The sequence below is a fragment of the Molothrus ater genome, chromosome 6 (assembly GCF_012460135.2).
Source record: "Molothrus ater isolate BHLD 08-10-18 breed brown headed cowbird chromosome 6, BPBGC_Mater_1.1, whole genome shotgun sequence".
Lineage (NCBI taxonomy): Eukaryota > Metazoa > Chordata > Aves > Passeriformes > Icteridae > Molothrus > Molothrus ater.
In genome coordinates, this window is record NC_050483.2 from 12110152 (window position 1) to 12129520 (window position 19369).

The 19369-nt window shown below is 41.6% G+C and overlaps 1 protein-coding gene across 7 annotated transcripts in view; it reads right to left on the bottom strand.

Annotated features, from left to right (window-relative positions):
* TUB (TUB bipartite transcription factor) overlaps positions 1–19369 on the bottom strand; it is a 145193-nt gene that overhangs the window by 14483 nt on the left and 111341 nt on the right. For 4 of the 7 annotated variants that reach the window (XM_036384719.2, XM_036384717.2, XM_036384713.2 and 1 more), the window contains 6 exons: positions 11325–11492; positions 6979–7050; positions 5963–6084; positions 4986–5177; positions 4298–4410; positions 3191–3305 (listed from right to left, as the gene is read on the bottom strand). In XM_036384719.2, the coding sequence (XP_036240612.1) occupies positions 3191–3305; positions 4298–4410; positions 4986–5177; positions 5963–6084; positions 6979–7050; positions 11325–11492 (782 nt within the window). The remainder of the gene's footprint in view (positions 1–3190; positions 3306–4297; positions 4411–4985; positions 5178–5962; positions 6085–6978; positions 7051–11324; positions 11493–19369) is intronic. The other 3 variants (XM_036384715.2, XM_036384718.2, XM_036384716.2) reach the window with 1 other exon arrangement.

The following is a 19369-nucleotide window of genomic DNA, read 5'->3' on the forward strand; positions in this document are numbered from 1 at the left end:
ATTTAGATGCTGACTGGTTGAAGACATTGTTGAAGGTAAAATTAAATAATAGTGCTGAATCACTTCCCTCCCAGCCAGCAGAGGAAAAAAACAGCACTATATTCTTTGGGTTTACTCAGAAACACTGAAATTGGTACCTCTGGCACATGATAAGAGAATGGTTACTAGTTGCACATTACCACCATCACCAATTATCACACACTGTGCTGGCAAATGCTACCCTTTTGCTAGACTCACAGTGCCAAACTGAAATGATATAAACATGGAATATGTGAGGAAAATGATTAAAATTACCTCACCTCCTGCTTCACTCCCTGCTTCTCTTTTATTTCCCTCCTCCGCTCTTTTGTGTGTGGAAATTTCAGACTACAAAGGGTATTATTAGGGGAACACAAACCAAATTCTGATTTCACATCATTCTAATGCCACTGACAGTCTTGGCTTACACAGGAACACAAATATTGTTCACGGGCAGAGCCCTATTGACTCAACCAGGACACCAATGATTTTTATCAGCTCAGGACTTAGCCCAGGATTGCTGCACTCTCTGCCTTAGCCCATCCAGTCAGCCTCACAATAAACTGGGCTGCAAGAGCCTCTCCCCAGGGCTGCCTTTAGAATATTGCATACTTTCAAGTAATTATGTGAGCATGTTGCTTTAGTGGCAATAGCTGCCGTGATAAAAGCAGCAAGGTGAATATCCCAGCAGCTCCCAGGAGATTCACAATTTTATCACCCCCATTTTCTTGCAGCCACTTCCCTTCCTTGGGCTTGTTTCACACAGCTGGGCCCTGTCCTTAATATTTTCTGTAGAAATTACCATTCCAAGGAAGGCTCAACTCACAGAACCCACAACACAGGAAGAGCACAATGCAAGTGATTGAGGCCTGAGTAAGAACATAGAGTCTTGCTACTGTACTGAAACCTGAACAACACCTCAGAGCATCTATCAGCTGAGCTCACTGCCTGGAATCTGACACAAACTGAACTGAGAGATCCTATGGATCAGAAAATCCTGAAAACCCTCACAGAAAACCTTGCTACCAGTAGCACAGTTGCTCCTCGCTGCTCCTGGATAAATTTTGCCAACGATTCTGCAATCAGCCATTAGGTGCTGCTGCAGGTTTATTAATAGGCTGGGCTGCCAACACAAGGGGAATAAAAGTGGTCAACAGCACTCAAAGAAACTCTAACCCTGCCCAGCTCTGTTCCTGTGGCTTCAAACATATCTTAAGGTGAGCTCCCAAAGAGAGCCCTCACCACACTTATCCCACAGGCAGGCACAGATGCAGCATCACTTTCTGCCTATATAAATTACACCTGCTGAGATGATTAAGCAGGTCACGCTCAGTAAGTTGGGTACAGCTTGATCTCCACATGGGTACTTGCTCAGATGAGCTGAGGGACAGTGAGAGGCATAGTGGTGCTTTCAAAGTACTGTTTTTATAGCTTTTGCTGCAGGGGAAATCTCAGGGCAGGAATTAAAGACTGCCTTAGGACAAGGGTGTTTCAGCTCTGCTCTTCCCGGCACTCTCTGCTCTGGTTCTGCTGCAGCCAGGAACAATAATCTCACTTCAGCAAACCTGGCTAGTTTGAAATTAAATACAATTCCAATTTCCTTTTGTCCTCTGGCCACAGCACACCTGCAAGCCTGCTGCCTTTCTCCATTAGTACCAAAACATCAATGGAACAAGTAATTTTCTTATACAAATGTACCCATTTCAAACTGCTGATTACAGACATACAAAAGCAGCTTATCTCAGCCCCATTCTCCAAACAGTGGCTCTGGGTTGGTTCTTTTCAACACCCACACTTCTAATTACCTCTGCTGACCACAACAGCTTTTATTTGGTATTGTTCATCATTCAAGTATCGTTTGTTGTTGACTTAAGCAATGCCTCCATTTCTCAATATGTAACTTTTTTAAATTGGCTTTGGTTTTCTCTTTGCATTTCCAGTTTGCACCAGATTAGTTGCCTGGCTCCAGGGAATGCCATCATATATAAACCAGTATAACTACCTTTATTAAACATGTATGTTCTGCTAGGCTTCTACTGAGACTTCAGTCAAAGTGACCTCAGACCCTGGAGTCTCATTTTAAATCGCGCAAGCTGAATTTTTTTTTTTTTAATTCTCAGAATTTCAAATCCAACAGGAAGGGATGGATATGTATCTGCTCATCTGCCAGATTAAAACTGCATCCTAAGCAGCAGGAAGAGAATGTGCTGGTAGCTAATACTGTCCTCCTTCAGAACTCCCAGCACTTTGCAAGGAAGGGATGGCTCTCAGCTGCCTCGCTCATGGAAACCTTCCAGATGCACTGCTCCCACAGCCCAAAGCTCACCCTTCTGGGAACACATTCTGTGCATACATGGGGTATGTGGTGGACCTCAGCCTTGCAGATTTCCAGGCATCCCTATTAGATCTGGGCAGGAACTCTTTAGAAAAGTCATTCTTGGATATTTTTATCAAAGCTGTTGATTTGTGAAACCAGACAACTTTCCGTAGCAGTGTACATACCAGTTTTCACTGGAAAGGTTTCTTGGGCCCAAACATTTCTAAACAGAAAGAACACTCTCACCACAAAGGTTATTCATCCAGCAATCGAGAAACAAGAGCAACTGTGTTTCAAGTCTTGATTGTCTGCATTGCTCCTGACAAATGCTACTTACTCTACTGTAAGAGCCTGGTTTCTTTCATTCAATCAAATTTTGGATTTTACTTGGGTTTTTTCCTGGTAAATAGGAGTTTTAGAGTTCTTATCCCAATCTCAGCCGCTGCAGACCTAGCTGTCAGCTACCAATGGTTTGGATCAGAGAGGCCTCCAAAACACCATAACAAACAATCATACTTTAAAGCAGTAATGCCATGTGCACAACTCTTCTCAGTTCAGGAGGTTCCCTCAGGTGGTGCCTGCAGGCTGTGATCCTACCCTTTCCTGCGGGTGATGTAAGAGCTCCAACACCCCCTTCTCACCAAAGGTGAGAACTGGGCAACCCTGTTCAGTGCTCAACACTTTTCACCTCTACTTTGCACTGAGCCTCCTGGTTTCTCTGGTGGAGATCAGCTGCCTGGTTACATCAAACTCTGAATGCTGATTTACATAATGCTAAGTGAGAAGGAAATTCAGTGTGCTGCTTCAGAAAGAGAGCTGCCCCTCCTGCACGCTGTGCCTGTGAGCAGTACTTACATAACAAATAGCAGCTAGCTCCTGACGCAGGGTACTCGCCTCCAGGCTGGATGTTGTTTTCATTGGATTTACTCCATTGTCATAAACTGTAAACTTAGTTCCCATAAGATTTGATCTATCAAAAAAAAAATGGAAAATCCAATCACCATTTGTCAGCAATGCTGCCGAAGACATCTATCCTTTACTGCACTGTGGCCCCAGAGGAAAGGCAAATATTGGGTACAGAGAGTTATTATTTCTAATCCCAGCTACATGGCCATTCCTGGATTAAAGGCCAAAATGACAAAAATGTAAAGGTACAGTACAGAAGTGTATACTAAAGGTCCCTTATCACCATGCTGGAGATTTCTGATAACATCTTGCAAATTAGGAAACACAAGAAAGCTGTAAGGAAACACTTGGGTGGGGTTATTTTGTGGGTCTGCTTGGTTCCAAGATACACTTACTCGCTCCAAAACCATCTGCTTTCTTACCTGACTACTAAACTCTGTTAGAATATAGGGAGTGACTTTTATAAAGCCATTAGTGAGATCAAATCTTTCCTATTGCAATGGAAAGGAGAGCAAAATACAGCGCAGGCACAGATGATCTGAACACACACCCAGGGGCTCCACGGAGGGATCAACAGCAGACTGGCTGTACAACGTGGGGACAGACAGAAAAGGAACATGTGGTTCTGAAATAGTTCCACTACCTGTAAATAACTAATTTGGATCTTGAGGAGCAGGCAAAACCAAAGGGATTTTCAGACTGTGTAACAGTGCATTCCAAAGTATTTATATCAATAGAGGCTAGACACAATGTACTCATGCACTTCTGAAAATCCCATTAAGATAAGTTGTGCTGGTACACCCTTGAGAATTTGGTCTTTGAGCACTTAAGAGCTTCAGTCCTGCTGACTTTTAATAAATTGTGATCCTGTAAGTACTTGAGACATTTTTGAAAACATGCCTTGGATACTGGTGATCTTTAAGACCATGATCACATGATGTAGTCAAGCCTCTAACTAAGAGGACAGTGAATTACAGGCTTCTTAATATCAAATGAACTTTGCATTATATAAAGAAATTATCTTTATTTTTATATCCTAGACTAATCAGTGTTTACCTCAGTTTTCCAATAAAACTCTCTCCACCCCGGGACAGGTCAGTTGGGTCTATAGAGATGAGGTAATTAGAGGTTTTACTCTTCTTTCGTTTCCTTCCAGCCAACAGAAACACCTAAGCAATGCAAAAAAACACATTCTAGAATGCTAAGGGGGTTAGCACACACCACTTCCTACTTTGATATAAGCAAACCATAAGCAATTTTTCTGTCTTCAAGCACCACTAGCAAAGTAGCAGAAGATCTCCTGGGATTTAGCAAAACCAGGAAAAAAAAATCTGGTAAGGGAAAATGACTTCTCAACCACTCATTCCATTATTTATGGTTTAAATAATTAAATCTGATCTATTTTATTAAATGTTTCATTCCAGCTTGCTCTGGCTCTTCCAGCTGAATTGAAAGTAGATGCTTTTCAGGCCACAGAATGCAGAGAGCCTCAATTCCTGGCAGTCACATAAAGGTGCCATGCATGGATTATTTAAGGCCAAAGATCAGACATATGAAGAAAGGCAGTGGAAGAAAGGGATACTGTTGTTTGGCTTTGGGAAGAATGTAGGGTCAATCTAGCAAAAGCAAAAATGTATTCAAAATATAAGATTACATTTTCTTTGTAAGACTCCTTCAGATTTTTATTTATTTTGTTTTTTAATATTCAGATGCAACTGGTATGCCATTCAAGTTATGTTATGACCTTTTTACCATGCTCCCTTTCCAAGTGGAGGTAATAAGTAGGGTACATCCCTCGGTCCATTCCCTTCTTGTCTCTTGTGATCCTGCACTTGACAGTGACCCCCTGTGGGGCAGGTCTGACAGCAAACTCCTCCAGGTCATCCACATCTATGAGAGGCTCATTTGTGGAAGGACTGGGAGCTGAGGCCACTTCCTAAAACAACAAGCAAGATTCAGGGCTTTTTATTTTCCATTTACAACAAGGTTATAAGCACAAAGGAACAGCATTCGATAGAAGTTGCACTTTTAAAAAGTCAAACCAAGGGTCATATTGTCTTGCTGGTGCTCTGTGTACAGACCCACCTGGTGGAGCAGAACAGGGTGGCTGCACAGACAGAATGCTGTACAGGGCTTACAGAGCAAACCCTGGCTCACACCTTCCCATCCCACCACACTCCTCCTGTCAGAAAGGCCCTGCTCAAGGATAGGGGTGACCTTTGATGGAAGGAAGGAATGGGATAGGGAGCAAGAGTTTAAGCTCCAGAGAGATCTAACAAAGATGGGAAGTCAGTGCAGTATATAAAAGAGCAGGGCATCATTAACTGGTTTAGCAAGAGCTTGTGATTTAGAGTATTTGAACCAGCTGAAGTCTTATTTTATGTTCAGATTGTAGCAGAGAGAACAGGGTGGGAAAATGGCCAGAAAAAGTCAATGGAACAAAAGATCCTTCTGAGCACCTGCAGGAGGGAGAAAGGTAAATATTTACTGCTTCCCTCTCTCTTCATTCAAGTTCAGGCAATATTTGCCATTCTTTTCTCCAAGTCATTATTTTCATTGCTTGCTCTTGCAAAGCCTGAGAGGTATCACAGTAAATCACCTTGGAGAGACTCTAGTGCATATTAAACACAGAACAAGAAAGCCAGGCCTGTCCTGAGTGCACCCTGAAATTGTGCAGTTCATGGCAGCTTGCACACCCCTTCTTCAGCACTCTCCCCTTACCTTATTGGATTTCTTGCTTGTGGCAGAACCAGGCCGGGTGTTACTGTTTAACTGTGAAGAACTGGAGCTGTCTTCATCCTCCTCATCTTCTTCCTCATCAAAATTCATGCTACTTGAAATGCCTGAGGAGAAAAACAGCACACTTATACCAAACAGTGATAGATTAAAGCTGCCCATACCTGCTGTAAAACACCACTTATCAGACTGCTGCACCCTGAGGCTCACAGGTGAGTGAGGGGGTGTGTGAGAGTGGTTCACTGTGTGAGGCAGAGCATGAACACATGGGTCAGACAGCAGCTCTCCTGAGAAGCCTAAACATTCAAGTGAAAGAGACAGGAAACATCATGGTTTCCATTCCACAGATCAAGGATCAAGTTACCCAGTGATACAGCAGCAAATATCTGGTCAAGAACTAAATTCAGATCATCTTCATCCAATCAAGTACTTCAAACACAACACAAAATCATCAAGCTGAAGTTGGAGCTGAGAGGACAACCTGGCACAGCCACTTGGAAACCCTCACAATTAAAATACAAGCCCTTGCACAGCACACTTTTAGCTGTGTGATCTGCTGAAGAACACATCCTAGACCGAGAAGAAACATTCACATCAAGGAAATGTTCTCCTGCATCTTATTTCATGTAAAGAATACTATCAGCCCAGGCCAAAGGAACTGCCTTACAGCCCTTGAAAATTTGACTTTACAGGAATTCAAAACCTCAGACATTTCAAAGGGAAACACAACTTTGAAACATCAAATAGGTCTTAGCAGCAAAAAGCATCAATGGTGGGACATTTGCCAGGCCTAGTATCATGCAGATGAAGCCACCCCATATCCAAGTTCAAGCTCTCTAAATTCCATATATTACAGGCTATATTCTATCCTTAAAAAAAAAAACCAAAACATCCCTTGGTCCAGAATTCCCATTATGGGTAAATCCAATGTAGAAGGATAAATGAAATGCAGATTTCCAGAGCCAAGCAGCATGGACATAACTTTTTCCTTCTGTACTCACCAGGAACATGATCCAGGGCGACAAGACTGGATTGGGAGGTGGAAGAGGACCAGGATGTATTTGCATGGGGATCTGGGAAAGGAAAAAATCCAAGGGTTTGATTCTGCAAACCCTTCATTGAGTGAACAAGCGTAACTTGGCAAGAGGACTCCAGACAGGGCTAAAGACTTCTGGGATAGGGCCACAAAGCTGCTGCTTGGATTCACAATTTCTGCACTGCACCATCAAATTCACCTTCTACCTGCTTATACCTGCTGTGATCTTCACTTTCAGTACCTTGAATAAAGTGAAAAAGCCCTGGGTCACAGAGGTGAGGCTTCAGCAAACATCATTCACACTGAGCCATTGTGCCACCAACGCTTGTGTGCATGATGTGCACTGCATGGTGGGGCTTGGGCCTACTTTGCAACTCTAACAAAATAAAAACCCTCAAACCTGACTGACATAAGTGATACACACAGATTCTACACAATATTGAGTCAGTAACATTGAAAGAAGTATTCAGATTCATATTCAGATGGCCTAAATTCTACTTCAGTCCCTGTGCCTACTGCATCCTCATCATCAAAGGATGAAATCTGGCTCTCTAAACTCTTTTTCTGGGAGCTCCAGGGATATGCATAAAGATTTTATTTTATTGTAGTTTAGTCTTCTAAAATATTAACTTGGTCTGTCACAAGCAGACAGGAAACCAAACTGATGTGCAGAAATATAAACAGCAGACATAGACTCAGTAATGGTTTTCTTCAGTTCAAATTTTGGAACTGTAGGTTCCAAAATGATGAAGATGAAGAAAAAGACAGCAAAAAAGGCAGTAAAATACTTTTTGTTTTTATTGCTGCTTCCAGTAACTTCAGTGTATGCCCCTTTAGAATATCCAGAGGCACACTGGAGAGTGAAACACCACCAGAGTAGTAAGAGTGAGGGTATAAAAGCAAACCAGGAGCATCAGCAATGCTTGCATTGCATTCAGCTGCCCTGTGAAGGTCTCATTATCCACTTCTTCAGCTCCCCCAGTGCTGACATACACCACAGAGCACAACAGCAAAACCTTTCAATAGCAGCTGGTTCTGCAAGGAGGCCTGAGTTCATAGGTCAACAGATCTTTTCAAAGCCTGTAGAATTCATTCATTATTAATCCCACACTCATTAATCACAAGCATTATTTCTTAATAAGGACAATCATGTTCTAGGCTCTATGCATGGGTAATGGACACAGTCCATCTCCTCAGCTGGCAGCTGCACAATAAAGCCATAATTCATATCCACAGGCAGAACTGGTTTATTTCCACACCTGTGCTCACTATTTCACCACCAATACTTTAGTGAGGAAAATTCTGTGCCAGCCTTAGAAACATCTGTGCTCACAACCTGCAGGGAAAAATGCTTCAGGGAGCTCCTGTTATGGAATCCAGAAATTAAACAGATCCCCTCCCTAAATCTCAAAACTTCAGGTGGCAAAGAACTAAGACCCAATTGCTCATTCCATGCCCTTTACAGAGACATATTGGAAACTGATAAGTGTGAGGACTACAAGTTAGTTATTCAGTGTTAAAACTTATGGAAGTCTGACTCTGTCCTAGTGACTCATTTGCCAGGGAGGAACACTACAGATTAACACTTTGGAAATTAAAAGGATGAATATTTCCTACAGGAGGAAAATTATTCTAGGATGGCAATTTCCAACAGATGGAGAAATCAAATAAAACATTTGGCATTTTCTTGCAAGTGGCATATTCTTTTCACACTCGGTAGCCTATAACCTCTTGTCTTGTTACAGAGCTTGACTCACTGGGGAAGGAGAGACACGTGCTAAGAGAAGTTTCTCTCCACCAGGTTAGTGCCAAAGAGCAGAACAGGCATGAACTAGGGCTATGCAAATGCAATGGGATTCAGCTTTTGCCATGAGACCAGTTAGCATTTCACAGAATCACAGAATAAGCTGAGTTGGAAGAGAACCTTCAGGGTCATGGAGTCCAGTTCCTGGCCCTGCACAGGACACCCCAAGAGTGTGGCCCAGAGAACTGTCCAAATGCTTCTGGAACTCTGTCAGGCTGGTGCTGTGACCACTGCCCTGGGGAGCTGTTCCAGTGCTCAAGCACCCTCTCTGTGAAGAACCTTTTTCTGATATCCAACCCAAATCTCCTCTGACACAACTCCAGGCCATTTCCTTGCATCCTGTCACAGTCACCACAGAGAAGAGATCAGTGCCTGCCCCTCCTCTTCCCCTCATGAGGATGTTGAAGCCCACAATGAGGTCTCTCCTCAGTGTCCTCTTCTCCAGGCTGAACAGACCACATGCCCTCAGCCACTCCTCCTACGGTTTCCCCCCCTGACATTCACTATCCTCATGGCCTCCTTTGGACACTCTCTAACAGTTTAATGTTTTTGCTATGCTGTGGCACGCAGAACTGCCCCCAGCACTGGAGGTGAGGCTGCCCCAGTGCAGAGCAGAGCAGGACAATCCCCTCCCTTGCCTGGCTGTGATGCTGTGCCTGAAGCCCCCAGGACACAGCTGTCCCTCCTGGCAGCCAGGGCACTGCTGGCTCCTGTTCAACTTGTCATGGACAAGGGCCCCCAGGTGCCTTTCTGCAGTGCCTTATCTTTGTGCACTTCTCCTTCTGCTCCTATTCCATGCAAGAGAAGCCCCGATGGGAGACAGCAGCTCTAAAACTGTTCAGGTGACATACCAGTAAGGACATGCCACAAACAGTGAAGTGGCAGTGGGAAGCCACATGAAGAGCTTTATCTCTGCATAAAGTACCACATGAATGGTGGGATACTCAAAACTTTCTCAAAACAAGCATCCTCTGCTGGTATCAAGCAGCAAACAATAAACACATAATAAAAATAATTTACAGAGGTGCTGCTGGCATTATTTTAATGTCTTTGTGTCTCACCCAGCATAGCTCTGCTGTTAATATAAATGTATAAACCTCAGTATTCACATTTAAATAAAAGTGTCCCCCTTGCCTCAACTTGAAACACACTAGTGGTTCACTCTTGGCAGTGTCTGTTCTGAGCAGGAGTATACTCAGACCTGGTAAAAAAGATTGTATCATATATTTGAGAATATACAGAAGCAAACCAAAAAATTTCCACTCTCTGTTTCTATTAAAAATAAATACAAATTTGGAGAGAATAAAAATATATGATAACCTGGCAAAAAGCCATCAAAAGGAGAAGTGTCCCCCAGAGTAAAAATCTGAGTGCTGTGACCTAATTTGCAAATTCTGTGGGTACTTTTTAAGTCAATCAGCTTTAGTTTAGTAATGTGCCTGATGATTAAATATTCTGAGCCATGGTCTAAGGCAACACAATCACCACACAGATCAGAACTTGTTAGTCATGCCCAACACCCCTGCAACTCAAATGCCCAGGAAATAGCACACTTGGAGAAAATCTGCCCATTTCAGTTGGAGCTGCTCACATCTGCAGGGTAATGTCCCAGAAAAAATGAATCCTAGTGAGAACTGCTCTGCAGACAAGAGGCAGCATTTAGGTATGAATAGTCCATTCTACACGAGTCAAGTTTGCACTTACATTTTGCTCTTTATACACAAAGAGGTTATTCTTAAAGCATCAGAGCACTCTTGGCTTGAGCCATCTTTGCTTCAAAAGCTGTACACTGAAGAAGAACAACTCCAAAGCAAATGTCTTCAGAAAAGGCTTTGTGAGGGTTTGGGGATTTTTATTTTTTCCTTCCTACAGTTCGTGTCTAAGTGGAGATAACAGTGCAGGAAGGAAGAGGCAGATGCATGAATGTGTACATACACAGTCTATCTCCCAAAGCATGCATGCCTCTGGAAAAAGAAAAAGAAATTCCAGAACATTTGAGGACTCTGCGTGGGAAATGCTGCAGAATGTGGTGTACTTTTCACCTCTGCAACCCTGAACTGACACTACAAAAACATGAACAGTGTGTAACTGACTGCACCACTAAAATGAATATTCTAGTTTGAATGTTGCTATTTCCTGCTGGTTTTTAACCATCAAGTGAGTGATTTCCAGAGTTGTACATTATAAAAATGTGAACAGATGGATGTGAGCATTGGCATCTGCCTGTACCTTAATAATGGCACTGCACTGCAGATGGGGAAGTTATCCCTGAGAGCCTGCAGAGCTCTTGTTCCTTGGGACAAGAAAGAACTTCATTGTTTTATATTTTTTTAGGTTTGGGGTTTTGGATTTTTTTAGGAAACAGAACAGAGCCTAACAGGCTCTGAGGAGAACACACCCAGAAGTAACAAACTGTGCTCAGGCTTGGGCTGACAGTGAGAATAGGAAATTGAGTCAATGTCCATCAAGCAAGCAGTGAGAACATGAAGGAAGCTTTAGCTACTTACCTTTCTTCTGCATTGCTGTTCTAAGATCTTGCTTGCTTTGCTGTTGTTGGCCAGTAGCCACTTTGTCACCATCATCTTCATCATGGCTAGACTGTCCAACAGTGAGAATCTGCACTTGACTTCCTATCTTCTGAACATCATCTTGAAAAGCAGCTGGGCCATCAATCCCTGTGAGACAGCAGCAAAAGCCTTGGTTGTCTTTGTGTCAAGAAGTTAATGCAAAGAGAATTGTTCACTCACAAAACCAGCAGCTTTTCTAGGAGTCACAGATTGGATGTTCACACTCAATAATATTTCTAGACTTAAACAAGACCAAGCTAGCCTCCAAGGCAAACACTTTACTTCCCACATACTGCAGTGGAGAATCTTCAGGAGAGGATCAGGATTTCACTGGTGCCCTCCTCACCCCAAAGCACACCTGCCCCATGCACCAGAAACACTGAAAACTAAGCAGAAAAGAAACACACTGGAGAGAACTGATAAAGAAAACAGATAAAATTTTAATAAGGGCACACAAATGATCCAGAAACAGATGAACCTGAGTCCTGGGTTATGCCACATCCCCATATAAACACCGCTGCTGTCATGAAATACTTTAAAGCTTCAAAAACCCAGAAAATCACAAGTAGATCTGGCAGTGTATCCAACAGAGGGGCAGCATGTTAACAAGCCTAAATACACCCTTTGAGTTAGCAAAATTGCCATACAGTTAATACATCAGAGCAAAAGTATAAGGAAGATATTACATATTCCCTGGAGCCTTCATCCTCTTGAGATGCTTAAATCCCAACCAGGCACCAGGTCCTGAGCAACCTGCTGTGAGCAGGGATGAGGGACCAGACAGTGCCCAGAGGCACCTCCAGCCTCCCATGCTGTGATCCTGTGACTCCTGACCACAGCCAGAAAGAAATTATTTACCTCCTTATGGCTGTAAATCACCTCCAAAGAGAGAAAAAGAAAATAAAGGGCGGGGGGGGTGTTCTTACCACAAGCCAACTTCATTTTGTTTCTTCAGGGCAACGAGGTAAAACATCAGGCTGCAAATGTACTTCAGCTCTCAGTGAAGACACAGAGCTGGAATATGTTACTAAATCAGCTATATAAAAATGCATTTCTGTATCTATAAAAATGGTAATATTTTCATGATATAGATATTTTCACTTAATAGATATAATAAATAGCATGAGCTGTATACTGCTGCTGTTGTGAAATTTTTGTTAATAAGCAAGCAACATTGTGGAGAGTCAGCAAGCACTACAAAAAGCTAATTCAGTAAAGGAATATGGTGCTACTCACACCAAACAGAGCTGAATAAACCCTGTGAGAAGGAACTGCAGGGACTGGGATTTTTTTTGGACTGTGATCTGTAGCAGAAGTCTCCAAGAATACCATTTCATCCTGCTTTGCCAGCAGCTGTCAACTTGCATTAAAAGACAGCTGGATTATACATTTAGCATGCTTAACTGTACTTTGCAATATCTGCTGTCACTGCCACTGCAATATGAAGCATAAGTGGGAAGAAGAGTGGTTCATATCCCCAGGAACAGCACTGGCTGTGCAGCCACCCAACAGTCTGACAGAGATGCAGTCTGACACTGCAGAGGTGTTAAACCCACAGAGTTCAAGACCACAAGGAGTTACTGCTTCATCTGCATTACACAGACCCTGGCAATTCCTGCACCAAGCCTGCAAATTCTGATTCACTTGCAGCAAAACTAACAACAATGACTAACAGCAAATAAATAATCTGTCCATCCAACCTTGAAGGGCTAGATAAAGTCCATGGAAATGTCTCTGTGACCTTGCTAGGATGACAATTTCAGAAGCAGCTCTGCATGATACAGAATGAACAGTATCATCTTCTGTGCTGCAGGTATAATATAGCAGTGAAAGAACTGCATTTTCTTAAAATTTATCCTAGGAGAAGCACCACTGCAAAGGTGCTCTAGAACAGACAAGTAGCTGCTCAGATCCTCTGTGGTATTTTTAACAGCTTTACAATATTAACCATTATCATTACAGTTGCTGCCTAAAGATAGGTTCTTACCTCAATACTCTGAATTTCAAAAGTGTTAAGCATGCATGAGTTTAACAGGATGCCTCATGCATATCATACCTAGCCCCTTGTTAAGCACTGGATGATACAAACCTAATTTTGAAAGCACTTTTCAGAAGGAACAAAACACCTTAATTATTCCTCTTCAAAGCAGACATTGATCTGCAGCAAATGAAATGCCTTCAGCAGCACTGGAGATTGCACTGAGGCTGATTTTTCCCCAGTGCCTGCAGAACATCTGCACTCACATCCCATGCTGTCAGGAACATCGTGTATTATTAGGAGTCAGGACAAAGGCTGCACTGGCAGGTTACAGTTTTAGAGAAGAAAAATCAATTTCAGTGTTCTGAAGAGTGCATCACTGGTAGTGTGTGTTATTAAGCATTAGGAATGGTTCCACTGGTGAGCACATTTAAGGGAATGAAATATGTAGCAAGACAGAGAGGATTATAAAAAAAAAAGGAAAAAAAAAGCCTCTGCTGCATTAGAACACTCTAGGTGCAAATGCAGCTTTAGCTAGTTAATACTTGTGTGTGTGCATAATCTTTGTAGCTACACATGCATGTGTAAAATGGGATTAAATGCAGGCACACATACACACTTTTCTATATCATGAGATATAAGTGCATCTTTGTAAGCCATAGCTCAAAAGGCAGCTTTGCCACCACTTACCAAATGTCTGAAAACACCTCCAAGCTTGTGCAACCATGATATTCAAGGGGCATCTCTCCCCCTGTTTGCCTCACTGACTCCTTTTCATCCACTCCCTAGAAGATTGGTTCTCAGTGTAATAAAACCAACCACTCATCTCTAGTTTCTGTGCTTAAGGACATGGCCAAAAGAGGCAAAGAAGCTGAGTGGGTTGTGCCAAAAGAGTTTTTATTGCTATGATCAGCATTTTTTCACAGTGCTTCCCAAAAATCAGATAGAGAGAATGTCTGACAGAGACAGCCTTGAATACCTGCTAAGAAAAAAGGGGAATTTTTTAGGGGCAAATGTGAAGGAGGGCAGAGAGGAAAGAAGATTGGAACAACCCTCAGAATAGCAGTGCCTTCAGAAAAGGCCTTTTGGTACACTTTAGCATGATCATGTCTCAGATGAAAACCAGAGGTACCAGAAAGGAAAACAAAGCAATACCAGGGAAAAAAGAAAAGCATCAGTAAAAGAGCACTGCTGGCATTTATAGCCTGCAAACTACTATTCATCAATGTCTGTATTCTCTTAGACCTAAATCTTCTAGACAATATTTATAAATAGGCAGCACCAATCTGTTAAAAGCTGGTAATCTAAACTCCTGGATGGCAAAAAAGATTACATATCAGGGAAGGAACATAGCATAGAAAACAAGTAATTCTGCTTTACAAATGCAGAGCTGCAGGACAGGGAAGTTCTTGTTCTAATTTCATAGAGCGTTTAAGGCACAAGTTTGATGGATGAAGCTGGGCACACTGCTCACAGACTAAGAATATGATTAATAAAATGATCTGCCCTTTGCAGGACAGACCTGAAGAATTGACCAAGGTCAGGCAGGAGCCCTCTGGAAGAGAACACACATTTCCTGAGCTCAGTTACTGCTCTGACAAAGGAGTTATCCACATCCACATGGATAACACCCAATGGTGTGGGTGCAAATGCTATTCAAGACCTCTGCAGAGCAGCTCTCCCTCCAACTGGGGAGTGGCAGCACAGCCCTTCAAAGGATGGCCTGCTCTGAGGTCAAGGACAGGGAATCCCAGGGAGATCTGACACCAGAACAAAGAGCTTCCATCCTTTAGAGAACCTGGCTTAAAGCAAACCCTGCTGTCAATATTTTCTAAGCCACTTCCCATTATATTCCTAGGGGCTGTGCATCCACTGACAGGGGTTCAAGCAACTGCAAAATTACAAAGGGATTTGTTCAGAGGGAAAGGGAGCAAATAGAAATTCTTTTTTGAAAGGATGTCTAGAAGTGATTTAGTCCAAACCTCCACTGGACTATTGCTAGCACCAAATCAGGACAATAAAAGCAAATACTTGAGCACTAAGCTCTATACTTACTTTGATGCAATCTAAAACAGTAAATAGGAACTACACATTCATAAATCTTTACCCTTAGGAGGTCAAAATTACTTCTTCACAATCAAATTCATGTGTTGCCAAAGCACAGCCTGAAAGGTTTGTCAGATCTAGAAATTACAGGAATTCACTTGTTGTTCCTCCTGCCCTTTTTATTTAGTGCCCAGGGAAGCTGAGATAAATCTACTTTACATGGACTTCCCTCCCCCCATCAGAAAGGAAGTGCTACAGTGAGAAATGATGCTCCTTCCCTACAACTGCTGCTGCTTTCTGAGCCAGCCAGTGTTAATGTAGCTGCTTGTTACATAGGAAAAGGGGACAGGATGCACAAATCAAAACACTCAGACAGGCGTGAAAGAGAGAGAGGAAACATGGGAGAAGCCAACCAAATCAAAACATGGAATAGCCACCCTGGCAGGAAAAGCTCTGTGTGTCAGAGCTGCTCCTCGGCTTCCTGGCTCCCAGAAAGTCAGCAGGAAATGCACAATGTACCACTTGCATTTAAAATAAAATTGCTGTGAAATTATTGTTTATTTTGATATTTTAAACACATCCAGGTTCTGATTTCACTGATGAGAAAGAAATCTTCATTTATGTTGTCCATGGCAGCTCAGAGCAGAATCTCCTAGAATTTTCTTAGAATGTACTTACATAGTCTAAGTGCAAGAGCTTTGGGAAGAAAAACCAAACCCAAGCAACCACCAATGATTTTCACAGAATGATTCCTGAGTTTTTATATCAGACTTCACTTTGTATTAACTCCTGTTTCTCATGCTTTTCTGGGGTTTTTTTAAAGTTCCATTTTTTTCTTCCTGATTTGCCCCATTCACTGCACTCAGCCAAAAAATTCACTTTATCCTGTATATTTATCAACTTCTTCGTAAACCTTTCCAAACAAAGTAATGACACCACTATGTACCTGTAATACTTTCATGAATCTCCTTTTTTAAAGATTCATCAAGACCTCTGATAGCTAAACATGCTCTGGTTTTGTAATATTATGTAGGGTGCATACTTTTCATAGGTTCCTGCTGCAAATATTTTTACTAATTTGCATGAATTTTCTGTTGAACCACCCAGTGATGCTGTACATGGGGTTCACTGTTATCCTGAATCACCCCAATCTGCCACAAATCAAACCAAAATTTGATCCACCATCTCCATTTGAAAGACAACCATTTTACATATGCATTTGTTACATCTGGGGTTTTTTTTTCCAATACTGAATATTTTGCTAAGCAATAAACTGTGAGACTGAAGCTTTCATAAATATCAGTTTAATGAGCTAAGCTACTACAAAATGTCATCAATTTACTGCAGTTCCAGGCTCTGTCCCACAAAAATTATGGTTCTTTTTAAAAATAGGCACAGTGCACAGTGCATACTGCCATTAAGAAATACCAGTAATAATCACAGATTTAGAAAAAATTGCTGAATACCATGTTACCCATCAGAGAATTACAAAGTGCACTGACATGAGCAGTTAGCTACATTCCTTTTCCTCTGCCAGTGTAACCTCATTAAACCTGATATTTCTCTCACGTTTGTCTTCAGCACATTGTTCTGATCACAGCTTCATCACTCTTCAAGCCACTTAAAAAAGCATTACACATCTAAAACCAGAGTGCACTCATTACACTACAGCTTCAACAGCTACTCATGTATAATTCAACAATTTTTGCTCTGAATTAGCTTCTTATTCATAGGATCTGGTCTAAGTGCTCTTTTTTCTTAAAACACAAAGAGCTGGGCTATGCTTAGAAAGGGAAGGTCCACTATAGCTAAATACTAACAAAAACCTTTAAAATGCTATTTTAGCATGTTAAGTGCACTTACCCCTCAGCATTCATCCTGCTCATTTACAGGACATACAAAGGTTACACTCAGAGTGGAGACAAACCTGCAGTGATTGCAAAGCTAAAAGCAGAACCTAAAATTTCCCAAGATTTGCTCTAATTACCAATGAACTCCCCCCAACAAAATCCCTTGTGTTAAAACATGGCATAAAACCACTGCATCCATTTTTATAGTTAGATCTGAAGTTATTAGCAAAACTATTCAATACTGTTATAAAAAAATCTTAATACTCACATCTATTTTTAAAAGTAACTGAAAATTAATACAAGTTCCACTACAGGGTTCTGTTGCCACTTGCATTTTCTTCATTCCTGAATTCAAAATTAGCTATGTCTGTAGTGGATTTATCAGCAAAATCCCTCTGGAATTTTAAGGATGCATTTGGTTTTATTTTTACATCCAATGAAAAAAAATATTTTGCAGCTTTGATAAGGATGGAAGACTGGAAATCCAGTCATAATCCTCCCAAGTTTACAACACTGTCAAAGGTACACCAGATATTACTCCAAGGGTGAAATCATACATGAATGAACAGCAAAATCCCAGTGTACAGAAAAAGTAGATGAGCTGGATGAGGGGCTATGTGTAGCTCTGAATGTACTTTGACTGGCTTTTATTTGCTTCTAATCATCAACATGAACTTCAGGAGAGAAAATATTCAGCATTTTCTTTGCTATAATTGACATATAATTGATGAATAACACCTCCACTCCCTGAAAACTTGGAACTGATGGGCAAATGCTGAAGGCCAGGGAAAAGCTCCCATAGCAGAGCAGGTTAAGCATTAAGAATTGCATCAGAGGTTGAGGTTTCTTGGGCTAAAAATATTAGTTCCCAACACATGGAGCAGTGTCAGCATGCCAAAGTTCTCAGTCTACACAAAGTGACTTCACTTTCACTGACACAACTTGCTTTTATTGACATAGGCTAACGTTTGCCTGCTTGGGGGACTTTTCAGAAGATGAATAAAACTATAACTGGCATGTGAGAAAAATACTGGGTGTTACCTGCTGTGGGATAATAAAAGAACTGTGCAGCACAATATCTTCAGTTCTGAACACAGTACAGACACAGGCATGTCAAAAGAGGCATTATATGAGATAAAACAGAGCCTCAAGGCTATGCCATAGCCATGATTTAAGTATTGGCTCACATAATGCTCCCTTTCAGACTTTCTTTTAAACCAGCAAAAGAATTTTTACTCTTCAGCAAGATGTACCTCAAAATAAAACTTGGCATTTGTATTACCACGCTGGAATGCCATTACTTTTTACATTAAACTGGGAAACGTTCGCTTTCTGTTCATTTGTTTTGCCAATAATTTTTACACAGAGTTAATTTTACCTTCGACACACAGCATCTTTTCTCAAATATATGAACAGCCTTTAGCTCAGGGCCAGGCTCTAAAGCCTGTATAACCTAGAGCTTCCCTTGCAGCCAGAACTACAGAGAGATGTTGTAGATTCAGATCTCAAGAATTAAGCTGCAATACCCAAGGGATTTGACTAAGGTAGGCTCAAGTCCTGCAAAATCCCTACAGATAAGCCCCAATACATTGACCTCAATAATTAACCTTATTAGTCATTGCTATCTTTAAAGAGACTTGTCAAGGATATACACTACTTTCTCACTGAAGCAACAGTGGAGAAACTGTTGGACATGCACAAGACAGGAATACAGCACAGCCCAGGCAGGACAGCGTTACAGTGGCCTTATTCAAGAACTGCAATTTATTGGAAAATTATTTCATTTCATTAGTCATTCAGCACCACATAAAAAGTAACTGTATGCGGTACAATAGCCTCTCTTTTTCTGTGTGTGTAAACACATATACATATATATATTTAATAACCAATAAAGTAGCTCATTACTTCTTGCACCTAGCTCAAATTGTAAATCTAAGAGTGGCAATGTCATTTCTACCTACCCTTTTGCCATTACCAATAGTGTATTTTTTTCATCTACCTCGTCATACACAAAGTCATTGCAGATAATTTTTCACACAAACACCTCCCATTTGTCAGCCAGGTGGGACAAAGCAACACTGAAGTAATAACTTGAAAAATCCCTTTGAGGA